This window comes from Drosophila takahashii, chromosome 2R (assembly GCF_030179915.1).
Source record: "Drosophila takahashii strain IR98-3 E-12201 chromosome 2R, DtakHiC1v2, whole genome shotgun sequence".
Classification (NCBI taxonomy): domain Eukaryota; kingdom Metazoa; phylum Arthropoda; class Insecta; order Diptera; family Drosophilidae; genus Drosophila; species Drosophila takahashii.
In genome coordinates, this window is record NC_091679.1 from 41907390 (window position 1) to 41932585 (window position 25196).

General features: G+C 41.7%; 4 protein-coding genes across 8 annotated transcripts; 3 read left to right on the forward strand and 1 right to left on the reverse strand.

The window, feature by feature from the left end:
- Window positions 1–958: 958 nt before the first annotated feature.
- On the forward strand, window positions 959–8923 carry LOC108058957 (kalirin). Of its 2 annotated transcripts, none has more exons than XM_044393130.2 (8): window positions 959–1287; window positions 3581–4753; window positions 6844–6942; window positions 7127–7424; window positions 7489–7575; window positions 7641–7745; window positions 7811–7945; window positions 8008–8923. In XM_044393130.2, exons 2-8 carry the CDS (start codon window positions 3930–3932, stop codon window positions 8509–8511), a joined length of 2052 nt encoding a protein of 683 aa, XP_044249065.1. In that variant the 5' UTR covers window positions 959–1287; window positions 3581–3929; the 3' UTR covers window positions 8512–8923. The 2 variants fall into 2 exon arrangements, with proteins under 2 accessions (XP_044249065.1, XP_070069633.1); XM_070213532.1 differs by having other exon boundaries at window positions 959–1151.
- Window positions 5212–7167, forward strand: LOC138912526 (uncharacterized). Of its 2 annotated transcripts, XM_070213534.1 has the most exons (4): window positions 5220–6141; window positions 6362–6602; window positions 6844–6942; window positions 7127–7167. In XM_070213534.1, exons 1-2 carry the CDS (start codon window positions 5518–5520, stop codon window positions 6578–6580), a joined length of 843 nt encoding a protein of 280 aa, XP_070069635.1. In that variant the 5' UTR covers window positions 5220–5517; the 3' UTR covers window positions 6581–6602; window positions 6844–6942; window positions 7127–7167. The 2 variants fall into 2 exon arrangements, with proteins under 2 accessions (XP_070069636.1, XP_070069635.1); XM_070213535.1 differs by lacking the exons at window positions 6844–6942; window positions 7127–7167 and having other exon boundaries at window positions 5212–6141; window positions 6351–6480.
- Window positions 8924–10210: 1287 nt separating the features above from the next.
- LOC108058962 (rho guanine nucleotide exchange factor 25) lies at window positions 10211–16438 on the forward strand. Of its 3 annotated transcripts, XM_017143961.3 has the most exons (7): window positions 10211–10648; window positions 11524–11655; window positions 11749–12082; window positions 15067–15153; window positions 15217–15321; window positions 15377–15508; window positions 15857–16438. In XM_017143961.3, exons 1-7 carry the CDS (start codon window positions 10359–10361, stop codon window positions 16319–16321), a joined length of 1545 nt encoding a protein of 514 aa, XP_016999450.2. In that variant the 5' UTR covers window positions 10211–10358; the 3' UTR covers window positions 16322–16438. The 3 variants fall into 3 exon arrangements, with proteins under 3 accessions (XP_016999450.2, XP_070069553.1, XP_070069554.1); XM_070213452.1 differs by lacking the exon at window positions 11524–11655; XM_070213453.1 differs by lacking the exons at window positions 10211–10648; window positions 11524–11655; window positions 11749–12082 and adding an exon at window positions 14730–14940.
- Window positions 16439–21024: 4586 nt separating this feature from the next.
- Window positions 21025–22674, reverse strand: LOC108058953 (alpha-amylase A). The gene is made up of 2 exons (XM_017143952.3): window positions 22473–22674; window positions 21025–22414 (listed from the first exon to the last, which is right to left on the reverse strand). The coding sequence occupies exons 1-2, from the start codon at window positions 22647–22649 to the stop codon at window positions 21107–21109; spliced, it is 1485 nt and encodes a 494-aa protein (XP_016999441.1). The 5' UTR covers window positions 22650–22674; the 3' UTR covers window positions 21025–21106.
- Between the last annotated feature and the right edge of the window lie 2522 nt (window positions 22675–25196).

Consider the following 25196-nt stretch of genomic DNA (forward strand, 5'->3'; position numbering starts at 1 on the left):
CTTGGTTTGATAAGATATGGCAATCATTGCCGATAAGGCAGACATTTCAAACATGCTGACGAGTGCATAATCGAGTGAAACAGGTGAAAAATATATGACAAATCAGAGCAAACTCACCCGCACAGCCTGTAATGCGATTGAAAAATCCAAAGTTTATTTGGCACACTGCAAGTTAGTCAGGGAAATTTTCGGTTCGTTTTCGATTTTGAAGTTGCTCTGCCAGACTGCCTGGTTGTGGGGGAATTTTCTCCGCATTCTTTTGCTTTTCTTTCTTGGCGAAGACCAAAAAGTTACTGCACAGGCAAAAATAAGATGAAGTTGGATTTTATATATAATGTAAATTTAATTATTAGGTCGAAGTAGAAAATATTGTGAGTTTATTGTTGAGTTTTTAAATTTCTCAGTTATTTAAATCAAATTATGAAAATTCAACAATTATAATTGTATTTGGTTTAATTTTAAAATATGTATATATTGTTTTATAAAGGGTTTAATATCTTTTATAAGGTTTATATATTTTTCGAAGTAAGTTAATTATTTAAAGCAAATTATGTAGGTGTAATTTAATTAAATTTTAATATACTTTTTTTTCGGTTTTGAAGTGTTTAATATCTAAAATACTATTTAAATTTTTATGGAATGAAAATATATTCAAGAAATAATGGTGTTTTCCATTAAAAACAATAGTATATTTTCTAATTTAAATTTTTATGAAATGTGTTCAATAAATGTTTAACACATTTTTATAAGTAACGAATTATTTTCCGTGTGGCCTAGACTAATTAAGAATTTATGCCGCCTGCAATTGCACTCCAGAAATAAAAGGCAAGGCAAAGAACGAGTGGCGGAATTATGACAATAATTTGCTGTGGAAAATGCGACACAGAACGGAACCGCTAAGCCCGAGAGAGCAATCTAAATAATACAGAAAAAGAAGGCGAGCGCATATAAAAAATTATAACTAACTCAACGGGCAAACAGTTAAAACCGAAACCAGACGGCGGGAGCGTAAAAAGATATAGAAAGAGCGATATGGCCAGAGAGAGCTTGTCCAGATCGGGAGAGGCGATAATTCTCGCACTTGCTGCACTGCGAATTATTCCGTATTCCATTCCCCCGTTCAGTGGCTCAGTGCGAATTCAAATGCGCAGGTGAGCGAACGTACCAACCGTCGGTAAATCAAACGATTCGGCGATCGCTGTCAAGAACCATATAACCAGCATTGCGTATACGCAGCGTGTGCCGTGACCTTAAACCCAGCCAAAAACCGATTAAAACTCAAACAATGTAAGTGCTAAAATTGGCAAGCCAGTTCGAATGCCAAATAGTGAAGAATGAAGAAATAAAAATGAAACGTCTGCACGCGCTTACAAAACTGTCTCATTAACACGTGCCCACAAATTATGAACTGTGCATGAAAACATTAAAACCTGAAAATCAAACTCTAATTTTAATCAAGCAAATAAACGCAAAAAATGTGACTTTTTCCTCGAATCAGTTTGGCCGTAAAGCTGTTTTGGTTTATATGCATAGTCTCCGTACTGAGTCGTGTCAGTAACGAGCGGTTTTCCCACTTTTAGCCATTATTCTGTTTGCCTTTATCTCTGTAATCGGCTGACTAAACAGTAACACGGCGCTAGAAACTCTCTATTAATGGGCCGCAAAAACGTATCATCCAAATGTGCCTCACTTCAAGGTTCTATATAGTACATACTATATCTATTTGTTTACCTATCCGTTCATCGATTCGATTCGAGATAGTGCAAACGAAAACTTCCCCTTTCCTGATTACTGGAGTTTATAAATGTGCGACGAAAATACCTAGAAGTGGCTTTAAAACCCATTCAAATATTATATTGTGGCGATAAGGAGTGGGTGGAATGGGGAAAGATAAGGGATATGAATCAGCAAATGATCGACAGAAAAGTTTTTTAAACGATTTGCGTGAAAATTCCCCAGTTACCACGCTTCACTGAACTCGAAATATTTTGTACTACTGTATGTAAAAGATTTATTGTATGTTTTAGATTAGCACCAAAACAATATACCCTTTGTTGCACGGCAGGTAAAAGGTAGTCAAAAAACACAATGGAACTTGCATGTGACGACGCTAAATGCCCAATTAGGCGGCTATAACCAGTTGAAAAACCCCCCCAAGAAACTTGGAGTTCTATTAAGCAGATTAATCCGTTATTGTTATCTCTATAGCCAAAATATTGAGTTAGGGTCACGTAATGTAAACCACTCACTGAATCACTTGAGATAATGGAGGTTCTTTTTATTATATTTTAGGGTAAAACCCTTTTAGTGGAACTGCACTTTGCCAATTGCAGCAATAAAACAGTTTTATAACCACTACATAAATATGAGAGCCCCGATTAGATAAAAGCAATCAGGAATTGGGATTACATCCGCAAAAGCAAAAACCAATGGGGGTGTTAAAACTTATCTAACTGGGTCATAAATGCGCTATTCTTTCATTGTTGGGCTCTGTTTATTGATAGACCTGGATATAAGCCGAGGTGATAATTTACTACGCTTAATATGGGTAGAAGAAGATATATTACTGTTAAAAAATATTTTTTTAGATGGGAATTTCTGTGTAACGATATTTTTTATAACGCCTAACATTTCTTCTAATTAAGCACTATATTTTTTTTTAACAAAAAGTGCTTTTGATATAGACACATGCAAATGCGGAGCTATTCCGGAATCGAAATGTTGCATTTCTGTGACTTTTTCTACTTTCTTTTGTTCGGGGGAACTTCGTACTTCCTCCTCTTTCAAGCTTTCAACCCGTTCACTCTTCATTTGCTTTTTGTCGTGCCTCATTTGCGGTTTCGAGTGCTTTGTACTTGTTTTTTGCTCAAATAAAATAGCAGAAACAACAAACCAAACGTCACACATAATTAACTACACACAGAATGATTGCCTCCCTTTCGAACTCGAGCCTTTCCCATTCGGACTCTCTCTTTCTGTCACGAACCTCCGACAACTTGACGTCATTTGTCATAAAAATAAATCTTTTCTGTCACATAGTTAAATTCTATGCAAATATTTGAGCATCTGCATAGAGTGGGTGAGGGATTAAGATTTAAATTCAAAGACAATGTTTGCTTAGCGGTGGGGTTATATAAAGCAGAAGTGCCGATCATCATTATAATTCTCTAATGTTCTTGAAAAAAAGAAAGTATCATAATGGTATTGAACTAATCTAAATAAAAATCGTTGCCTATTTTTTTTAAATTTGTTTTTCCTATTGATAGCCATATACTTTTTAATATCTAATTGTTTCGATGTAATTATTTTATTTTTATATTTTAATTAAATTGATAATTATTTCTTTATATTTTTTAAAATTTTTTCTCACTAATAGCCGTAAACTATTTAATATCTAATTGTTCCAAGGTAACACTCCGGATTTCCTAGTCGTTAATGATTTAAATCCCTTGTCAAAATTTGCATTCGCTTTCCGTCAGCATTTAAACCCATTAATTAGTTGTACACACTCGACTTTAATACTTTATTTATAGAGCTTTGACGATACAAATCGCTTTAATTACAAATTTCTGTTTTGCAGCGCAATAAAGCGAAAAAGCGCAACAGTTGACGCCAACACAAACAGAGAGATACGAATACGTGTTCCAAAGCCAGAAAGGCTAAAACAAAAACGCCAAAAAATATATAAAAAATAAGATAAACATTATATACACTTGGCGGTGGGGCTGACAAAAAACCAAAAGTAAATATACACGCTCGTAAACATTTAATTCAACTGGAGCGGCGGGGGAGAATTGAGCAGGCAAATTCGCTCGAAGAGAAGTCCCCAAGATAATGTGGAAGTGAAAAGCCCCCGAGAGAGACAGTTAAGGAAAATCGGAGAAAGAGAGTAGCTCCAACCTAAAGATAAGGTTTATCGGTAGGCAAAAATGGCCGACGAAGATCTCAGTCCGCTGCCCTTCCGCCGGGAGCGCAATCTCAGCAACCGCAACTTCAACAAGCGAACCTCTCGCCGGCGGATCAGCCAGCAGGCGGTAACAGCGGCGGAGCAGGCCGTCAGTAGCCCACTGGAGACCGGAGGCGACAGTTCCCCGAGCAACAGCAGCTCCAGCTCGTTCCAGCTATCGTACTCCGTGAATTCCGATACGGAGAGTGCCTTCCAGCGACGCTCTCTGCTCAAAATGCACGAGGCAACCAACGGAGGAGGAGTGGAGGTCACCACCCCGGACTCCACCACTCCCATGTCACCGCAAACCCCAGATCCCGCCCTCTTGGATGTTCGACAGAAGGTGCATCGCTTTGAGACCCTGAAAACCACCATCTGCTTTATGAAGCAGGAGAGGCATAGTCTAAAGTTACTGGAGAACCGTCGTCACCCTTCATTCGAGGATTATTCAGGGGATCAACGATCCACACCGCCAGCCACGCCCCCACGGAGGATACGCCTACCGGGATTGGGTAGCAGTCGCAGTAGCTCCATTCGCAGTCTTCAGGGTAGCGAAAGCATACACGAAGTGCGATCCGAGGACGAAGTGGATCAGATATCCGACTTTGAAACGGATCCGCATGCCACAGCCACCGAGGAATACGTACTTGCGGATACCATTTCAGAGGTCATTCCCAGTTCAAGTCAGGAGGAGGAGAATGATGAGGCGAAGAATCAGCAGCAGCAGCAGGTGCAGCGATCCATTAGCGCAGATCAATCCAAAGATAGACTCACATTGCCGCTAAAAATGCGCAACGATTTCCCCAGGTAAATATTTGAATAATGATAAGCCTTATCGGCAAGGGAGGATTTTCAAGAACTTTAGATTGCGCGAAAAACTAAACAGGTGCAGCAGTGTCTGAGGTTCCATTTTAGTTGTGTTCTTCTGTGGGAATACTTTTTTAAGGTGGGTTATGGAAAAAGTTTAGACTTTCACCTTTAAGAGGTTTATGAAGCGTAAAGATTGCTGTTTTATTTACCTTAAAAAGCTCTACTATTTACAATCCATAAATTAAAAAAGCTCTAAAATTTCAAACTTCAAATTAAGTTTGATTGTTTTGCAGTTTTTGTTTATGAGGTATAAATAATACGAGTTATTATTGAATCATTAATATTATTTTTTGTTGAATGGATAAACTAACAAATGAATTTCAATCAAAAGCTATTTCTGGATATTTGGAAAAATGTGCATAAGTCAAGGGTTTGTCTCTTTGACAAATCTGGCCTTCCTCCAATCTTAATTAACTAGATTTCGCGGTCGCTGAGCTTCCTTTTCGGTGTCAATAAATCGTATAATGTGAGTCTGCCCATAAAAAAGCGCCCAACTATTCTCAGCACTCGCACAGTCGAAACTTAATTGGCGAAGTGTTAATTGAGTTTTGGAGCACTTTTCGCCAACCGGTTGACCACCAGTGAAAATGCCAAAGCAGAGCAGGCGTTTCGTTGCTTATTCCAGTTTTGACAACTATGCCGAAAATCTAAAAAAATGAACGAATGGAAATCGGTTGCCTTGAAGCAGTTGCAGCTCGATCATGGATGATGATCCCGAAAAGGACGAGGAGGCGAAGAGTCAATCCCAGCCAATCGTGCGAAGCGATGTCTCCGAAGAGGCTCTGGTGGAGCGTGAGCATCGCTCAATAGTCTATACAAGTCCAGTTGGAGTGTCCAAGGGCACCGATACGACGGATGATCCTTTGCCGCCGCGGAAGAAGAAAAAAAAGATTCCACCAGCGGTGCCGGCGAAGAAACATGCTGGTGAAACGGACTCCCAAACGGATGCAGCGAGTGCCGAGAGTGCGGAGAGCACAGTCAGTGCTCCAAGATCACAACCCTCCTCGCTCCTCCGATCGGCCAGCAGTGAATTCCCCTCCAGCTCCACGCAATCTTCTCACACAGAACATAAAACACAACGAAGTCGTTCTCTGGATAGAGAGAGCTACTCCTCCGAGGAGGAGATGCGCAGGGAACTGGCGTCTAGGTCCAAGATATTTAGGACCCGACATATAGACTATGATACGGCTGAAGTGCTGAAGGAGGGGAAGGTCGATAGCCAGGAGCAACAGGAGAGCGAATACCATCCAGGTGGCAGCACCTCATTTCACTGGCGCCTTTCCGCCTCCTCACTCAATGTTCAGGATGATGGCTGTGTCGCCGGGGTCTGTAGACTAGAGCTTGATAAAAAATTGACCTTTCGATATTTTCGATATTTTCAAGCATTGATACATTAATCGAAAAAATCGATTTTTACCGAGGTTTTCTTATAAACAAATTTAAAAAATTTGTAGATTTTTGTTATCGAGAATATCGATAAAACATTGTAAAAATATCGATAGTTTTTAAAGCTCCTATAAGACTAACTGCATAGTCCTTCTCTAGGTAACTGGTTTCCTGGTAACTGCCTTGGCCATGGCTCTGCTCATTATGATCTCCTGGTTCATCATCTCCCAAATGGATTTTATTCTGAAAGTGGTCACATGGTTGGCCCAATCGCTCGATGAGTCCATGCAAATCTTTTCGGCTGAACGACCGGAGGGGGAAAATCGGCGGCTCGATGAATTCCCCGAAAGAGATCCCCGAAATATGGGTACCGTGTGACTCACTACCCACTGATAATCATGTATGCCTATGCCCTGCTGACATTATCTAAGTAGTTGTGTTTTAAGCTTCTTAAAGGTTGCCACTGGTCTTATCACTAGACCTCCTCCTTCAGCTGACTCAGCCCATGTGGGGGTGGGGTTTTATCTAAACAGTTATCACTTCTGCTCTTGTTTTTGTTATTGTCTCGTCTGTTATTTCCATTGAGCTAAAGATAGCCAGTACTTTATTTAATGTGAATTTTAATCTCTCTTCCTCTATAGAAACTATCGTTCTACGCCGAGACGAAAGACTGAAATCATTGGGACCACCAACGAGCATGTGGTGGGCAAGTTTCACTCGGTCTACCAGCCCAAAGATGAGTGAGTATTAGTTATCGATAGAGAACAATTTTAGAATAAATGATTGTTTTTTATAAAAAGATTTAAGAAAATAGTTCCATTATAATCCGAACTCTTATTTAATTTAATTTGAAAATATTAGTTATATATTTTTAAGAATTCCTATAATCTTTTGCTAAATATTTATATAATATCTGTCTTTCAGAGAGGAGGAAGTAGAGATCGAGCTGCGCGACAAGAGCGACAAGTGCGTGCATCCGATTCTGGAGGAGCTGATCAAGACGGAGGAGGCCTACGTGAATAACCTTTTCACGGGAATTGAGAATTATGGCAACATTTTCCAGCGCAAGGATCTTCCTTTGGGCCTTCGGGGCAAGAAGTACGATCTGTTCGGCAACATCGAGCAGATCGCCGAGTTCCATCGGGACGAGTTCCTGCCCATGCTGCAGCGCAATCGACGCGATCTAAAGCGATTGTTCGATGAGTTCCTGCAGTTCCTAGATGTGAGTTTTATATAGTTTATATAAACTCAATGTTTATAAACTAATTTGAATTTTTCTTCTTTAGCAAAACTGCTTTTATGGCTATGTTATCTTCACAATGAACAAGCAAAAGTCCCTCAAACTGTGCGATCTCTATAAAAATTACTTTACAGTAAGTTTAGAAAATATTTCGGATAGTAAATTTATTTTAATTTATTATTTTTTTACTTTTCCCAGAGTATTCGCCTGGAACGCGATGATAAGTTGGGCATTAATAGCTTTCTGGTCCAACCCATTCAGCGCATGGCTCGTTATCCTTTGCTCCTGACGCAGTTCATCAATGTGAGTTACTTCTTGATATAAACTCTTGTCCAGTAAGCTAATGATTTGTTTAAAATACCCCCTAGACCTTCTTCAAGAACCGTGATATAGTGATGAAGCCACTAATTGAGTCCTGCTGTCGGTTGGAGAAACGACTGCGTTCCCTGCTGACCACCACCAATGAGTCGGAGATCATCAATGACATAGTGGACTGTCATGAGGTGGGCATTACTAATAGAGCTTACCTCATCATCCTACTAATAACTCCTCTATCCCCGTATAGTTCAATGTCTACTATCAGGGCAAATTCCGCAAGGTAAACGAGTTCCAGGTGCTCGATCACAAGCTAAAGCGCAGCTATCGAGCCAAGGTCTTCATTTTCGACAAGTGCATTATATACACGGAGATCAAGGGCAAGAACCTGATCTTTCACGGTCGTTATCCTTGCGAGCACATTGGCATCTCGGCCAAAACAAAGTCATTTACGCTTTACTATGAGCGCAGGAAGCAGCAGGAATGTGAATTCAGCGCGGATCCAGTGCAAATTGCCGCCTGGTTGGATTTAATCCGGGATATGATCAATAATTTCGCTAACGAGGAGCGAGCGAAGCTGCAGGAGCGCTATTCCCGCGAAAACGATCACCTGCATCGCAAGGCTCCCAGTTTTTCGCTCTATCGCGACTCCAATCGCTTTAGTTCGGATAGCGGAATCGGTAATATCTGGATAATGCCGAAACCAGACGAAGAGACGATCAGCAACAGGACTACTTGGTATGCGGCCTCCTAAATTGGGATTCTTAAAGAGGATCGTTGTTCGGTCATGGAAAATCGTCACTTCCGGAAAGATATATAAGGATGATCCCATCCGATTCTATCTGGAGTTTTAATAGGGTGGCCCAATTGAAAGGGCCACTAAGCCCAGCCAAGTCAATAAGCAAAATTGTTTCAAATTCCTGCAATAGGAAATCAAAAACAAGCTTTTTTCGATTTGAATGCTAAATAACCAAATATTGAATTATAAGTTTAGTTGGTTAATTAAGTTGTATATATTCCTGTTTTATTGTTGTCACAAATTGGAAATCGTTGAACGTATGAACTATTGTGCCTAGCTTAATAAGCTTTTTGTTGTGTGTAAATATTGATAAAAGAAAAAGACGTTTTAAATAAAATGAAAGAAAATTTAAATAAATACAAAAATGTAGGTTTAAAAAAATAAAAAAATATTTTTCAAGGGAGCTAAAATGTTGTATTCATTCAACAAGTCATCAGAAATTTAATGACAAAGATGAAGCCCTTGAATCGGATTTTATTTTTATCACTAATTCCCACCGTTATTCATTGAGGAAATATTTGTGCACAATATTTTAGAAAATCAGGCACTTCCTTCCACTTTCCGCCAGCGGAATCACACGCTTCGCAGACGTCAAAACAAATGAATCTATCATGAAAAGGTCGCACGCCATCGGCGTTGTCATGAGAACCAGACGTGAGGCAGCTGTTATGGATCCCCTGCCCGAGATTCCCTCCATTCAGCCATTATATCCACCTCATCACTCTTAATATTGTTAATGATACGACACGCAATACTCAAAACAGCCAGCGAAACAACTTGTTTCTGACTGTGACATCACTAAGAAAATGTATAAAAATAAACAAATGGCGCATATAAATAAATATAAGCAATTATTATTGTTTGCCCCGCTGATCGCTCAGCTTGCAGCTCATCAATCGCGCCCAGAAATGCTCGATGTTTATTTATAATTCCCATTGTTTTTATTGCAGCCTCATCAGGGAATTCTTTTGATTTTAAATGGAGGTAGGGTGATTGTCTAAAAAAGAGAATCAATTGTGTAAATAATAAAATGTGAACAATTTAAATGACGAAATTCGCAAATGCAAATGACAATTTTCCGGTGATCTGCATGAGATCATCACTTGAGAATTTACTACCCGTTCTCTTAAACGTTAAATGGTTGGGAAATTTGATATTATACCGAATAACTATTTTGATTTATAACTAAATTCGGAGAGTGCCAAAAACCCGATAAATCGAAACAAAATCCAACCAGTTTACTTGCCACTCAAAAGTTCAAGGCGAAGTCGAAACCCCTGATTATAGGTAGTGATTGGGCCATAATAACAGTTATTGCCCGGCCATTAGCCAAAGCCAACTAATTGATATGCAAATATGAAGTCATAAACGATTAAATGGCTTCATAGCCATGATGAAAGCAAAAGTGTTACAGACTTTGTTCAAATTCTATTCCAATGCCAGACAGACAAAATCGAAATGGTTTTCACAGTTTCAAATGGTTTGCGATGTTTACAAACAAAATGCTCGGCGCGTGGTCAGATATACTTAGCTTTTGATGATATCTCAAAGAGAATCGAATCGCTGGGAAAAAGAGAATGATCGGAGGAGCTTTTCATAAGCTTTTTCAGACATTGCAAATGCTCTCCGCTCCGTTGGAAATTTCGCTCAGTCGAGTTTCGCGTTTGATTCGCAGTGGATCGCGGTTTCGGAATATACCATAATATTATACCTTATATAGTACAAGTTTTGCCATCGATATGCGTCGAATTCGTCGCCGGTTGTGTCTATAGAAAGCTGTGACAATAACGAAATCAACCATTATGGAGCTAACAATATTCACCTTAAATTGGTTCGATGTGATTTCGGTGGCGCTGACATTTCTGGTGATTTTCCTAGTCCAAGTGCTCAACGTTTACTTGCATATACTCGACGATAAATGCGATAGTAATGGCAAGTCGATCGATGTGGTCGACAAAGCCCCCGCGAAAGAATGTCCGATACTGGAGGGGCATATCCCCGGTTCACCCATTTCCACCACTCCGCCACCAAAATCCCCGACATCGGCCAACGGAAAGTTGGAAAAGCAAATAAGTCTGCTGGACAACGATAGGTAGGAATGAACCCCCGCTAAACCTCCACTTAACCCTCTGTTTACCCATGTTTTTTGTTTGAACGTGCCTTTCTATCTGACAGATGTTTGCTGTTTTTCCATCGCAATAAATGTCCATTATTGATTGTCCGACCTTTGCTTTGCTTTACACCACTCACAGTGCGTATACGTGATAAGATAACGTATAAGCCCAGGTTATTTTTAAGCCTTTTCACGGTAATTGCTGTCGGGAGTGGCTAAGTTCATGACATGCATTATAAACATGTTACGGAGTTAATTCGCACGACTGATCACAGATAAGAGAAGTGCTTTTATCATAGTGGTTTTTGGTTTTTAGCGCAGGAAGGAAGTTGTTAAAAGATTGCATGTGCTAAAAAAAGTTTTACAAAGGAAGTGGGTTATAGAAGTCGTAAATGGGATTCCCATTAGATATAAAATGTGTGTTTCTTACTTTGCACTTTGACTTGCACTTAGAATTTGCGGTTTTCTTTATGAAACACAATCTATAACTTGAAGCATTATCTTTAAATTTATTAGTGGCTTTCCCTTTTTAAGTGCCAACGAAAGTATTTCATCATTGCAATTGAAAGTTAAGTTTGAGAACTCTTGAAATTCTATGATAATGATATTTCATTTATTTAGAATTTTTGTTTCCGTTATTTTTTGCTAAAATGATAAGTTGGCGACGCCTACTAGGCTTTCAGAGTTTTTTTTTTTATTTTTACTAATTGTTTCAATAATAGAAACTACACCTGTTTAGGATTATATTTCGTTTTGTGTTTTCATATTGCTCTGTTAATATACCCACCACATTTACAAGTGTTCCTCATTCACGGCTTGTTGTTCTCGTGTTCTCGTTACTGTTCTGTTTCCAGCGGCATCTCATTGGGTTCCATCAACACCTGTTCAACAACTGCAGCCAACTCATCCCCAACACACCGAACACACAACGGCTTCCACTCTTTCCCTTCGCACACTCTGAGTTTTGAGACCCTCGGCGATGAGTAGTAAGTACAAAAGTCATACTCATCCGCATTAGCAGTTTGTTGGTAATTGATTTGGTAATTAACCCTTGACCATCCACCTCAAATTTACCTTAGCCACGAAGATGAGGATACATTGTCGCTGGAGAATTTGTTTCCCTGCGATCAAACTGAAATCTATGCCTCCAAGAAGATCAGTTTTATCATTGACGAGCTCATCCAAACGGAGGTTAACTATGTGAATAACCTGAAGAAGGGTATGGTGAACTATGGAAAGCTGAAGGATGTGGAAGACCTGCCAGAAGGACTAAGTGGCGAATCGAAGCAGAAATTGCTACTGGGAAATATCGAGGAGATTCTGGAGCTTCATGAACAGGAAATACTGCCGCTCATGCTGCGCAATCAGCGGGATCTCAAAGGTCTATTCGACGAGTTCGCAGTACATTTCGAGGTGAGTCGAGGGGTATGTTTATAAGGAGGGGTACTCTGATGGCGTGGGTTGGGTCCATTAGCCAAACTCGTGTCGCTTAGCCAAGTAGCCGTTAGACAGGTTCCGACATCTCATCTATCAAAATTCTTTTGTCTTCCCCGGGCACTTGAGGTGCCTAATTTCAGCCTCAAATATTTACACATTTCAGAGTTGATAGGTCTTTTTCTTTCAAACTTGACACCTGCGATGGGTGTCTCGTTTCTTTATTACCTTTTGCTTTGTCGAGGTTTTTTTATTTTTATAACTTAAAGCCCGAGACTCGTGTTTTAATGCAAATGAAGCTACAAGCTGTGCGAGAATTTCAATCCACGTTTGTATTTATTTTTATAATTTTTTACATTTATTATTTAATTTGCTCACACCTTGCAACAAGTGTGTCACCCGAATTCATGAATATTCCAGTGCGTGCGCTGTATAAATTGAAATATTTATCCCAGATCATTTGCAGAATGACGAATGGCCTGGCTTAGTGAAGTCCCCTGATAAGATTGAAGTAATCAGCGGAACGCCATAATAATAAAATCAACACACAGGCACAAAAGCTCGCAGTTAGTTACGAAAATCGGTTGATAATTGTTGGGGCAAACAGACCTTTTTATGCCTGGGCTGGGGTTCCATTTGCTGGCAGCTGACGTCATCGGTTCTCGTGAGGAGAGTCGACAATTGCTGCTCGGGGCTTGTCGGATATATCTATAGAAATCCCCAAATCATCTCGTTAAAAGTACTCATTTCGGAATGATTTTTTCGGCCCACTAGAGAGCGGCCATGTGGTCATGTCGAGTTAAGTGTTGACAACGCAAATGTGATCAATTTAAATTGAAATTGAAATTGTTTGCGACTGAGGCCTGTAGAATTCTTCGTCGGTTCTTATGTCATTCTTAAGTTCCGAGAAATCCCGAATATAAATTAAACATAAGGCAAAGGAGTACAGTAAGCTGAAAAAACTGTTTTCAAAGCAGGTAACATTCTTTTTGAGCACCCTGAGGATTTGCCATCTTAATGCTCGACAGACATGCTAAGCCCCTGGGATCTGATTTATGTTTTTTCTGTTTTTTTTTCGTATTCCTTTTCCCCACAACCACTTTGCATTCTCTTTGGCCCAAACCAAACAAACTTTTCTGACTCACAGGACGAGAGAGAAAAGCGAATTAATTTGGCTAAATATATCATAAAAATGTTCGAAGATTTGTTTATACATATTTTCTAAAATTTTACTTTTCCCTGGTCAGTTTTGGCAGCATGTTGTATAAACAAAAGACGCGCACCCCACTTGTTGATAAATATAATTCTGTGTGCTGTGAATTTCCTCTACGACTTTCAGACTCGTCGTCATTTGCAAATTAATGAGGCTTTTCACAAGCAATTGCCAAATCGATTAGTTCTGACATCAATTGATGTGGCGGCTGGATAGGCCTACTATTGATTAATGTTAGACTGGAATCACTATTTTGAATCACTTTTTGGTCTCGAACAGAAGAACTGGCCATAAACAGAGTCGCCTTCATTTATTAATCGGCTTTAAATGGCCAAAAACATCAAGTGACAAGCGTGTCGATCAGACTTCTCACCATCAAATCGAATCAAAAACAACCACACACGCAAAATCAATTAAAAGTTTTACCACATTCGGATGGATATTTGAGTGGTCCAAGGGGTTGGGGATTTTCAGATTGATGCAATCGATTTGGCGATCAGAATCGTTGAAGATGTTTGATGCGAAATAAACAAACGAGGATGATATTGATGGGGAAGCCTCTGACGGGCTATAAATTCTATTTATACAGCTGTGTTCAAAATAATAATAATACATTTAAAACTAACGAAAAGGTTTTTTTTATTATTTTATGTTGTTATGTTTTCTAAGTTTGCAAATAGCTTCCTTCTTTTAATATTATTTAAAATATTTTTTCCACCTTCAAGGAATATACAAATACTTTTGAATATTTAAGAAGTCATTGTATTTATTTCCCACAATCTTTAAAATAGTTAAATACTTTTAATTATTCTAAGATTTAGTACCGTTATACTATAATTTTGAGCCCATCTGTATATATTTGAAAACGCTTTGATGGCTATATTTACAATTTGTATATACAAGCAATCGCTTTAAAATATAGATCAATAAAAATTATCCTCCATTAACCCCGCTGACATTTAGGTGTGATTTATAGGAAAGAGTGTAAACTATATAAATAGCCCACACATTATATGTGTATTACCTTCTCGCCACACAGAAGAAATAACTAAATTAGGTGGAATGCACTGCAGATAGGAATTTCATGCTAATAAAATACACGCCCACCAGAGAAAATTTTGCAAAATGCAAAATAATATAGATTGTCACCTTTTGCCCGCCGTCGACGAGGCGACAATTGTTTAAGGCAGTCAATTTGTCCACCTAAATCGCATTAGACATGCAAAACCCAGAGCCCCCGGAATGGAAAGGGAAATATTATGGCTTAGCCCGCCGAGACAGAGAGATGATTATCATATCATCTAAATGCAGAACTTCCAGCAGAACTCTGACTCTGATTCTGATTCCGCAGCCAGGCGGAGCTAATGAAATTAAAATGGAAAGGAAATCGTTAGACAAGCAATTTTCTTAGCAGTTTGCACTAGTTTCGGTTTGGGAAAACATTTGCATTGGCATTGGCCACAGATAGCGAGAGGAATTTCAAATTTTCGCTCCGGCTTTGCCAAGTCCGGAGTTACGTGACTTAAATGCTTAAGAAATTATGATTTCGCCACCAGGCAGCAAACTCGCATGTGTTTGCTTAGCACCGTATATGTGTATATATTATATCAGCGATGTGCCAAATGTGAGTCTGAAGCACATGGCTCAGACAGAAAGGTTTTCTGAACTTCAGTACAGCCAGGGGAAAAATAACAAAAAAATTTTGAATTTTAGGTGCAAGGTTATCATCTGCCTTTTCTTTTATTTTCAGAAAAATCACTTCTACTGCTATGTGAGCTTCACTATGGGCAAGAAATCCTCTATGCAACTGCGCCAGGATAATCGAATGTGGTTGCAGGTAAATATTTTATAGAAAACCCTTTCTAAAATATTTTTATTTTAATACTTAAAATCCTTTCAGGCATATCAAACCCAAATAAAAGACAAGCTGGGCATCGACAGCTTCCTAGTTCAGCCCATCCAAAGACTGACCAGATATCCTTTGCTCCTGCAGCAATTCATATCGGTAAGTAGCTATTTCTTGGGTACTAAGTTTTTTATTAATCATTTTCTCATTTCAGGAATTCTACAAAAGTGGCATTAGTTGCAAACCTGTGCTAACTGCCGTTTGCAAATTAGAGACGCGGATGAGGCGTGCTCTGGATGTGGTCAATCAGGCCGAGGAGATACCCAATATCGAGGAGCTCAACGAGGTAGATTAAAAATTATTATTAGTTTTAATTTATTAATTCATTTTATAGATTAATAGATTCTTCCCTGTTTAAAAAATCGACTATAAGTTTTATTTGTAACTTTTGAAACTCAAAAGTTAATTAAATCAATTGAATTCAACTTTGAAATGTTTTCTACACATTAAATTATTTCTCTAATATTTAATGCTGATTTCTAAAAATTGTCCATTGAAGTGGAAATGACATCGACTTATTTATTTTAATTTTATTTGTTTTTGTTTTAGGCCTAGAAACTTTTAAATTCAGGGCGAATATTTGTTAGCTTTTTTGCTTAATTGATTACTAAAACTAATTTTTTCTCCTCCCCAGTTGGACCTCCTGCAACTGGGTAACTTCCGCCGCTCGACGGAGTTCGATGCCCAGCACTTTCCCACCCGGAAAAAGTACCGCTCCAAGGTCTTCCTGTTCGACCGCAGTTTGGTCTGCACGGAGGTGCGAAAGAAGCGGCTGGCTTACCGGCAGCACTACAACTGGGAGCACGTGGAACTCCAGAGGCCGCTGGACTCGGCCTCCTCCAATGCCAACAAGATCATCAACCTGCTGGTGAAGCAGCAGGAGGGAGGAGCAGGATCTGGCTCATCTGGATCATCCAAGAAAGAGGAGTACTCCTTCGTGGCCACAGAGGCGGCGGTGGTGAAGCAGTGGCTTCAGGCCACCCACAAGATCATCGAGATCGCGAGAAACGAACACGCGAGGAGAAATACCTTCAGTTTGCCAATGGATTTGGTACTCGGAGTGGTCCTGGCCATCTGGCTGATATGGCAGTACTTGTAGATAATCGTAGACCCCACCTCAGCACACAAACACAAAAACCATATGTCTCCATCTATTCCCCATCCACTCACAACTCTAGATCTTAGATTTCTAAGAATAAAGCTAAGTTATTTCGTAGTCCCCGCTTCCGTTTCTTGTCCTCGCTGCCTGTCCGAGCGTAAAATAAGCTGCTGCAGTCGCCTGACAAATATTCATGATAAATTGCCTTTGCAGTGGCCAAGTCCTGTCGTTGTTGTCCTTGCAGGAAAATGTAAATAGCTCTTCATCTTCTTCGCCAGCACACACAAAGGCACAAGTACAGTATACAGTGAACAGTGTGTGTGCCTGCCACCGAAAAATGTATGACAAATCTATTTATTTAGAATTTATGACGGCCCAATGCAGGAAGTCCCCCGAAAAGAAGGCACGTCACGGTCTACGAAAATCTAATGAACCATGGCCAAGGATGTGAATATGAACTGCTAAGGAGCTGATGGTTTCTGGGAGTGTGTTATAAAGTAGTTGGTTTGGTTTTAAAATCAAAAAGGTCTTTCAATGACTAAGAATTTGAAATGGAATTTTAGAAGGTTTTCAAAAAACTTATCATCACTGAGTGGGAATTACCTATATAAAAAAAAATGAGATCACAGAATTTACAAAATATATATTTCCACTTGCAATTATCTGAATAATTACGGTTAAAGTTAAATTTAATAGAAAACTCATGTAAAGCGACGAATCTGAATTATTAATTTAAATTCCGGAAAGTAGACTATAAATATCAGCGAATTCTCCCAAAAGGCCGCTCAGAAAAATGCTTTTAAATATTTAAAAAATCTAAATATTCCTACATATTGCCAACCACTGTGTGACAGACTTCGATTGAAACCAAATCAAAAACTGATTTCCCACATTACATGGCCTGATTATCCGGTCAACTGATAATCAAGAAAAAAAGCATAAATGTGTGTAAAAGAAAATAGCCCCCTCCAATTTTGTTGCAACATCAAAGAGTCCCGAGTGCACTAATGAAGTTAAAAAGGATACGGGGGTGGGGGGTTCCATCTGGTTCTATTTCCATGTCCTTGGGTGTGGGTGTGTGGTGTATTGGTGTTTGTGCTTGGGATGTGACAAAATTTGCACAAAAGCAATTTGTTAAAAGGGCACAAAAAATAAAACGCGACTCCTTTGACATCTGGCTGGAGAATTTCCCGGCATGTGAGTTGCTGTCTAAGCAAATTTTGGTTCCCATTTTCCTATCTCCTTGCCATATATGTGCTCATTTTGTTGGTTGCTCTCCGCTGTTGGTTTATTATATTATGTCATTTATGTTGGCATGCCGCCATCGCATCCGCTTGTCGTTTGCTCAAGGGATAAAGGATGTTGCTGTGGATGTTCGGAGGAAGCTGAAGCTAAAGCTAAAGGATAATGCCCGTGTTCTTACCAGGCAGCTTAAGTGTATTAATGTCTGTCAAGTAGTTGTCACAAAAGTGACGTGTATGTAAACGATTTGACATTTTTATGAGCCAAAAAACGTCGCAGAGCTGAAAAATTACAAAATTTTCCCCATCTCGAGTCTCAAGCTAAGGATTCCGCTCTCATCCATCCTCTTTCAATATTTTTGGGCCATTGGCTTTCGAGCTGTTCTTAATTTTTGTCTATGCCCCTCACGTAGTTTTTGTTCTACACGCTCCACATGTTTTTTTGTAAACTAAATGCATAATTTGGAACGCAAAAAAAAGTGAAGAAAAAGAAGAATTTGCCAATAGAATTGTAGAATGCCAGGGGCATAATTTATTTGAATTTTTTTCGGGACACGTCGTTGGGCGCTGCGAGGACGTTGAACAAATTTGCCAAGTAATTGCACAAATTATTGCACGTAGGCGTTGGGCAACACATGATGGCTGGGCGCCACAGATGTCACTGCGAGATATGCTCCCTTTCATGCTACATTAAATTAACTTGACACACAGGCTAGCGCTCTGTTGCCACAACTGTTGCTAATTTTTGCTTAATATGCCCCACACACGGATCTCTCGCCTCCATTTGGATTTGTGCGTATCCAATTCACGCCTCAGCGCCAGTTGTTCTGTCCCCCCAATCCATCGAATATACTCCCGTATATATCCCAGCCTTTATCTCCCCCACAATTGTATGGCCATCCCAATTCCAATCCCAATCCCATGTAAATGCAACACAACACTTAGGCACGCATCCAGCACACATCTTCATCCATCCAGCATCCGTCCAACATTTTCCGCCTCGTCTCCGGATTTGTGAATTCGTTTAGTTCTTTCCTCCGGGTGCTTGAAAAAGTTCAAATTTCAGCTGCGAAATGGCACGTGAAACAATGTGCTTCTCGGGCTGTGGAGTTGGAGTAATCGGCTGGGTAAACAGTGGAATAATTCAGAAATAAATGTTAACAGGAAGAAAATAATTTTGGAAATTAATATAAATAATATAAATTACTAAATATAAAGAATTGTGTGTGTGTATCCAAGTGATTTAAAATATTAGTGAAATGATTTTAAAATTCCTTCAAGCTTTATTTATTTAATGCAAATTAAAAACTCCAATAATAATTTTGGGATATGTTCAAAATATCTGAAATATGAAAAATCTATCTATTTTTTCTCATTAACTATTAGTTTATTAAACGTTTTATTAAATCTTATTGAAAAAAGATTCCAAATATATTTACACTTAAATATTTTTTTAAGCACTAAAAACTCAGATCCTGCCCACTGTTCCGGTTACGGTGGCACAAATCAAGCAGAGCGACAAATGCCCATGCGAATGTGTGAATTTGCCGACGATGACAACTGATAAAAGATCGAATTGCGCATCTGAATTCCGAGGAGAGTCCTGGGACACGTTCCGCCAAATAGGCAGGGGCGTTGGGTTAAAGGGGGAGCACCCTTAAGACCTCGGGTTAGGCATAATGCCGCCTGGCATTAGATAAAAAACAAAGGCATGTAATTTTCGGGGCATGGCCTAAAGCCACAGAACGAGTAGAGTGGAGTAGCGGAAACGCTCGATAATCGCACAGAGTGCAGCGTCATGTGTGTGGGTGGGGTGGACCAAAACCGAGGGGGCGGGGAGGCTGGCACGTTCAAGGATGAGGTTGCTTCCTGATGGCTGATAATGCGGGGGCGTCGAATCACGTAGGGCTAGGGAAATACCCACTCCCTCATTGATAAATGCCCTCCGTTAAGTGGCATGTTTTGGGTTAAATGCGGTGTAAAATGTGCTAGCCCCCTAACCCCTAATGGCATAATAACCTGGCACTGGAAAGAAAATCAGATCTATAAGGATTACTAAATACTAAATTCAGCGCTTAAAGTAATTTTCATGGGTTAACCACATACCTGTTGCATACTGTGCGTGTAGCGGCAGAGAACGGGCAGAGCTATTTTCCTATTTAATTGTATTTCTTAATAATATTTTTCCCCAAGTGTAATCGAAACGAGAAACGGTAACTCCGGCTGAATGACAGTTCAGTTAGCAGCCAGGAGGACAACAAGTCGCACCAGCAGCACCTTGAAACTGTCAACCTGGGCGCAGTGACGTAAATAAATCGCCCATCGTTGGAGCGCACCTGACGCTGTCAACATATGTGTGCTCTGCGACAAGGAAATGCAGAACGCTTCTGGACGGGGATCGGGATCCGGAGCAACCGGCCTTGTACATACATCTTGCTTACAGGGCGCCAAATTGAAATTTAAAACGAGAAAACCAATAAAAAACAAGTTACAGACGCCACCGACGGGCGGCACGGGCAATACAAATTGCACTGACGACAGCTGAAAGGCCAGTTCAGTTCCTAGGGAATCCACCCAGAAATCAGCCAAGGAGCAGCAGGAAGAACCGAAACCACCCGATCCCAAATGCAATTCGCGCCCGGGACCAGCATACAAATGCCTTCAGCCAAAGGATAATATAATGCACGTTGTTGAAGAATAATGGTCCTGCCAGAAGACAACGTCGCCATCCAAGGGACTAAGCATGTCTGCCATTCCGAAAAAAGGAAGAGAGAGAGGAAGGGAGGGAGAGGTCCTGTAAACCCTCTCCTTCTATCCAGGATCCAAGGAGCGGACAATAACGATGCCGGCAACGGCAATGACAGGCAATTTTAATAGAATCTGCCGACGGGTGTGGGTCTACGGATGTGGACTTAACTTGGTGCGTGCCTTGGCCTTAACTTCTTGTTTGGGAACATGAACATCCCATCCAGGACAGCTTCAATTTGCACCACCAGCCTACGAGTTCTTGCAAGTCCTTCCAAGGATCCCCCAAAGGGGTGTGAAATACTGGGGATGGGCATGTGATTTATGTATGGCCAAAGTCAACAATCAATATTCAAATTCACACAGAACCTGTTGAGATCCGTCTGCTTTTTGAATACGTCATGGTTGTTTAAATTTTTAAATGACTGCAACTGGGAAACTTTTTTCAGATTAGAATAGCAATTTATTGGACTTTTGATTTAGCGGGGAGACACATTTTTGATAAGGAAAACTTTTATTCATCACACAGAAGCTTACCTTGTGATTTAATGAGCATTGAAAGACCTCAAATGTTGTATAATAGTAAATCTAATTAAAAATGGTACTTATTCGGAAGATCCCACACTTATTGTTTTTCCCACTTGATTCAACAAATGAAATCAATTTCTTTGTGTGTATAAGCTTCTTATCATCCCACGCTTTCAAAAGACTCGAGTGTTAATAATCTCATCGTATATATTTTGTAAAGTTAATAATCTCAATTGACTGACTGGGCAATCTCGCTCCCCAAGCCCCTTGTTTACAACTTGGCGTTGACGTGGATGGCCAGCACTCCGTCGTCCTCAGAGCTGCCGATGTAGACACTGGCCCGTCCGTCGGATCCCACGGAGACGCTCTTCCCGGTGCAGGAGGAGCCGCTCTTGGCGCCGGAGATGACGTCGCAGTAGGTGCCCGCGGGCAGTCCGGTCTGCAGGGAGCTGTTCAGGTCGTAGTTGTCGTTGTTGAAGGCCACGAATCCCTTGCTGCCGCGGCTGAAGGAGATCTGGTTGCTGCCGTTGTCCCACCAGTTCTGGATGGAGTCGGAGCCCACGGTGTTCCTGAAGGCCACCATGCTGTAGATCTGGCGCCACCTGTGCTCGCACACCCATCCTCCGCTGCAGGAGTTGTCGCTGTTGAAGGAGGGCGAGGCGATGTTGTGGCCGTCGGTGGTGGGCGGACCCTGGTCGGTGTCGGTGAAGGAGAAGGAGGACATCACGCGGGGGGTGCCGAAGGGGTGGGCCAGCATGAAGGCGGAGGCCATCTTGTACTGCTTGGGCACCTTGTAGGTGAGCACGTCGGCGCCTCCGGCCCCGTGTCCTCGCTGGTTGTCGTGGTTGTCCACGAAGACCAGGGAGCGGTCGGAGGCAGCGAAGCCCCAGGCGGTGCCCCAGTTGGTCAGGTAGCGCAGCTGGTCCTTGCCGCGGAAGGCCTTGCCGATGGAGTCGGAGTGGCGGAACTCGGTGATGGCGCCCAGGCCGGTGTACTCGCTCTTGCTGATGGCCTCGCCGCCCATGTCGATCACCTCCTGGACGATGTAGGCCTTGGCTCCCGAGCTGAATCCGTGGTCGGTGTTCAGGTTCTTCAGCCTGCCGTAGATGACGCCCAGGTCTGCGGGCCACATGTGCTTGGCGGCGTCCACGCGGAACCCGGCCACTCCCAGGTCGATCAGGTGGTCCAGGAACTCCACCACCTTGTCCTGGACGTAGCTGTTGCCCTGGTTGAGGTCCCGCAGACCCACCAGCTCGCAGTTGCGCACCTGGTTGGCGTCGTTGTAGTTGCTGATGGCGCAGGTGGGGTTGAAGTCCAGCGAGGAGTAGGGCACTCCGGGGTAGCTCTTGCTGCTGGGGCTGGCGGTGCTGCCCCCCGTTCCGTAGGTGCCTCCGTCGGCGGCCATGTGGTTGAAGACCACGTCCACGTAGATGCGCACTCCGGCGGAGTTGCAGCGCCTGACCATGCTGGCGAACTGCTCCTCGTTTCCGGAGCGGGTGACCAGCTTGTAGGAGATGGGCTGGTAGCGCTCCCACCAGGGGCGGCTGTCCTTCACGGCGTTCTCGTTGACAGGGGAGACCTATTGGGAGTAGGGGTAGAGTCTTTTCCTTAATGAGGAGATAGAAAGAAATGCTTACCTGAACTCCCGCAAAGCCATTGGGTCCCAGGAAGTTCTCGCACTCCGTGGCGATGTCGTCCCACTTCCACTCGAAGAGGTGGACCATCCCACTGCGACCAGAGGCGTAGTTGGTGTCGAACTGGGCGTTGGCCACCGCCAGAAGGGCGAGGCAAACGAGACTCTTGGCCAGGAACATTGTAGTGCTGATTCTAAGTGGAAGCTAAGTTTCACTCTGACTGGAGGGCTGTTTGGGCAGCTCCTTTTATAGTGGACCCCACTGCTTCCATATCTCGCAATCGGAGCTTCGCGGGGAGTGATTTGTGGCTCCGGGGGATCTTATCGCCCCCAGTGGGGCTCTTTCCCACAAAAGGCGACTGATTTGCGATTAGTTGCTTATCGGCATTCCAGCAGACGTATTGACTGGAGCTCACATTTTTTCACTGATGATTAGTTGGCCAGCTTATTTTGGTTATTTCTGTACCAAGTATTCATCGGGACAATGCATTCCTTCGATATCAGCTGGGGTTATATGTATATTTATTGGCCACTTGACTTGCAGGCTGCCAGAAGCGTGACAGCTTTAAACTTTGATCTTTATGGCAAGATGTTTTCAATAATTATTATAGCGCATAATGCATAATACCATTCTGAAAGTAAATGGGGATTATTTAAAAAAAGTTAGAGCATAGAGTTTTCTGTTAACCCGATTACAATTTAAATTTTAGCAATTTTGAAGTAAGTCCCTCACCCTTTTCAACCCGAAATTCACCGTTCGCAACTCACGCAGGAATACGTGACTTCTGGCCTTGACTGGCGGCCACTTGATCCTCTGGATTCAGGACTCTCAAGTGGCAGAATGCTAACACGTAGGACGACGCATTAATTGGCGACTGCTGGCCAACTTATCTCTGTCTATCCAGGACCTTTTTCGGCTTTGCATGCTCACATTTCCTTCCTGTCGCAGTGCCAAATGAAATTTGCAGCGCAATGGGAAGTGAAAAAAAGAAAGAAAACCCCGGGAAAAGCAGAGTGCAACACATGGATGTGTGAGCTAGTCAGACTCCTTGGGGCGCATCCTGTTGATCCTTGAGCACATAAGAGCGTCCTGCCATGCCGGATGTCTCTGGGTAATTTAGATAGCTGCAGTTCTTGTTGCTGCCGCTCAAAGTTGCATAATGTCAGTTGGAAAGTGTCGCTGTGTCGCAGAGTCGCAGGGCAAAGGACATGCGAGAACCCACAGGACATGCAGACATCTTAAAGCTGCGATAAGCCCGCAACGATTTTTTATGAAATTCCTAAGACTGCAGTCGAGCAGAAGCTGTTTGCTTACAGCTCCCTGCTTTTGCTCTCCTTCCATTCTTTCTTGTTTTTTTTAATGCGACTGTGTATGCCCGAAGGATTTGTGCGTAATGAAAAACTGTCACGAAGGGCGAGGGATGAGCCTAAGCCATTCCTCCTTTCGCCTTTCGCATTCCGCAGGTATGTGTGGCGAACGAGAAATTGAAAAGCGCTAGCCGAGTTCCGGAGGAGCATTAAAATGGCAAATTTGCGACCAGGACTCGGGACAGGACATTTATGGCCGACAGACGGCGACGACAGGGACATAAAAACGGCGACGCCTGCGTGATAAGCGCATAAATCAGCCAAAGGACGAAGCTATTGGTATATAGGTGTTCCTTTCCCTTCCCCAAAAGCCGATAGCTTAACCCAAGACGTAACTCCCCGTGTAGACACTTTTTAATACGGCTTGATACCTCAACTGCGGTCTGGGGTTACTTGAGTAATTCATTCCCCAGTTAATTGCGACTTAAGACTGCAGGGAGTTTGGAGAAAATAAACTTGTTTATTACTCGAGTGGTAGAACCAAAAAAAACTCATAATAAATACCTTTAAGAAATGTTAATCTCACAATTAATTAAGTAATTCTATTAAGGTACCAAATATAAAAACCTCTCAATATATATCACTTAAGACTGTAAAACAGCGGTCGGCACACAAATACGTTGACATTTTGTTTTTTATTTGTGTGAGTAATTTGCACTGGGCAGCTCATCGATGTGTGTGTGCAGACCGCTGTTCTACGTTATACATGTGCGAGCAGCGCGCCGGCAGAACAAAACCCTATGCTCACTTAATAGGGCGCTGCCGACCGCTGCTGTAAAATATAGACAGTACAACATCTGTTGAAATTATATTCATATTTATATTCATATAGCAATATTAAAAATATTATAATGAATAAATGCAGATAATATTCAAAATAATTAATAATTTTCCATATAAGGACCCTTACTGTAACAGCAATCACCGTCCTCGAGAATTATATGCGCCATAACCAAAACGCGAGCGGAATCGGTTATACCCAAAAGGACAAAAGCGAAGGACATTCCACTGAGCTCATTGCTTATGCTCGAACACGGAGCAAATTCAAATTACAAATTATGTTTTCGTCATTGACCCGAGCTTTACGAGAGTTTCCGCCCCCCTGGAATCCCCCAGTATCTTCAGGGTATCTCGTATCCGATGGTCAATGTCCGCGCGGTGTCAACTATTTAGTTTCCGGTTTTAACTTGCGCCATAAAGCGGGCGTTATGTGTCCGCTTTTATGGCTTCTAGCGACGTCCCGGCTTCATTGTTTCTTAATAATCCGACGAGCGTCTTCGGAGTGCACACGTCCTCGCATTAAGGATGTTTATGGGCCAGACACTGTTTCCACTGGGGGGTGGTGACCCCGACATCCACC

Excerpts from the sequence above, each read along its gene's own strand:
- LOC108058957 (XM_044393130.2), top strand. The coding sequence starts at position 3,930 with ATGGCCGACGAAGATCTCAGTCCGCTGCCCTTCCGCCGGGAGCGCAAT. Across the intron at positions 4,754-6,843 it reads ATGCGCAACGATTTCCCCAG|AAACTATCGTTCTACGCCGA; the intron begins GTAAATATTTGA and ends CTTCCTCTATAG. Across the intron at positions 7,425-7,488 it reads AGTTCCTGCAGTTCCTAGAT|CAAAACTGCTTTTATGGCTA; the intron begins GTGAGTTTTATA and ends TTTCTTCTTTAG.
- LOC108058953 (XM_017143952.3), bottom strand. The coding sequence starts at position 22,649 with ATGTTCCTGGCCAAGAGTCTCGTTTGCCTCGCCCTTCTGGCGGTGGCC. Across the intron at positions 22,415-22,472 it reads ATGGCTTTGCGGGAGTTCAG|GTCTCCCCTGTCAACGAGAA; the intron begins GTAAGCATTTCT and ends TACTCCCAATAG.
- LOC108058962 (XM_017143961.3), top strand. The coding sequence starts at position 10,359 with ATGGAGCTAACAATATTCACCTTAAATTGGTTCGATGTGATTTCGGTG. Across the intron at positions 11,656-11,748 it reads GAGACCCTCGGCGATGAGTA|CCACGAAGATGAGGATACAT; the intron begins GTAAGTACAAAA and ends AATTTACCTTAG. Across the intron at positions 15,322-15,376 it reads TCCTGCAGCAATTCATATCG|GAATTCTACAAAAGTGGCAT; the intron begins GTAAGTAGCTAT and ends TTCTCATTTCAG.
- LOC138912526 (XM_070213534.1), top strand. The coding sequence starts at position 5,518 with ATGGATGATGATCCCGAAAAGGACGAGGAGGCGAAGAGTCAATCCCAG. Across the intron at positions 6,142-6,361 it reads ATGATGGCTGTGTCGCCGGG|GTAACTGGTTTCCTGGTAAC; the intron begins GTCTGTAGACTA and ends GTCCTTCTCTAG.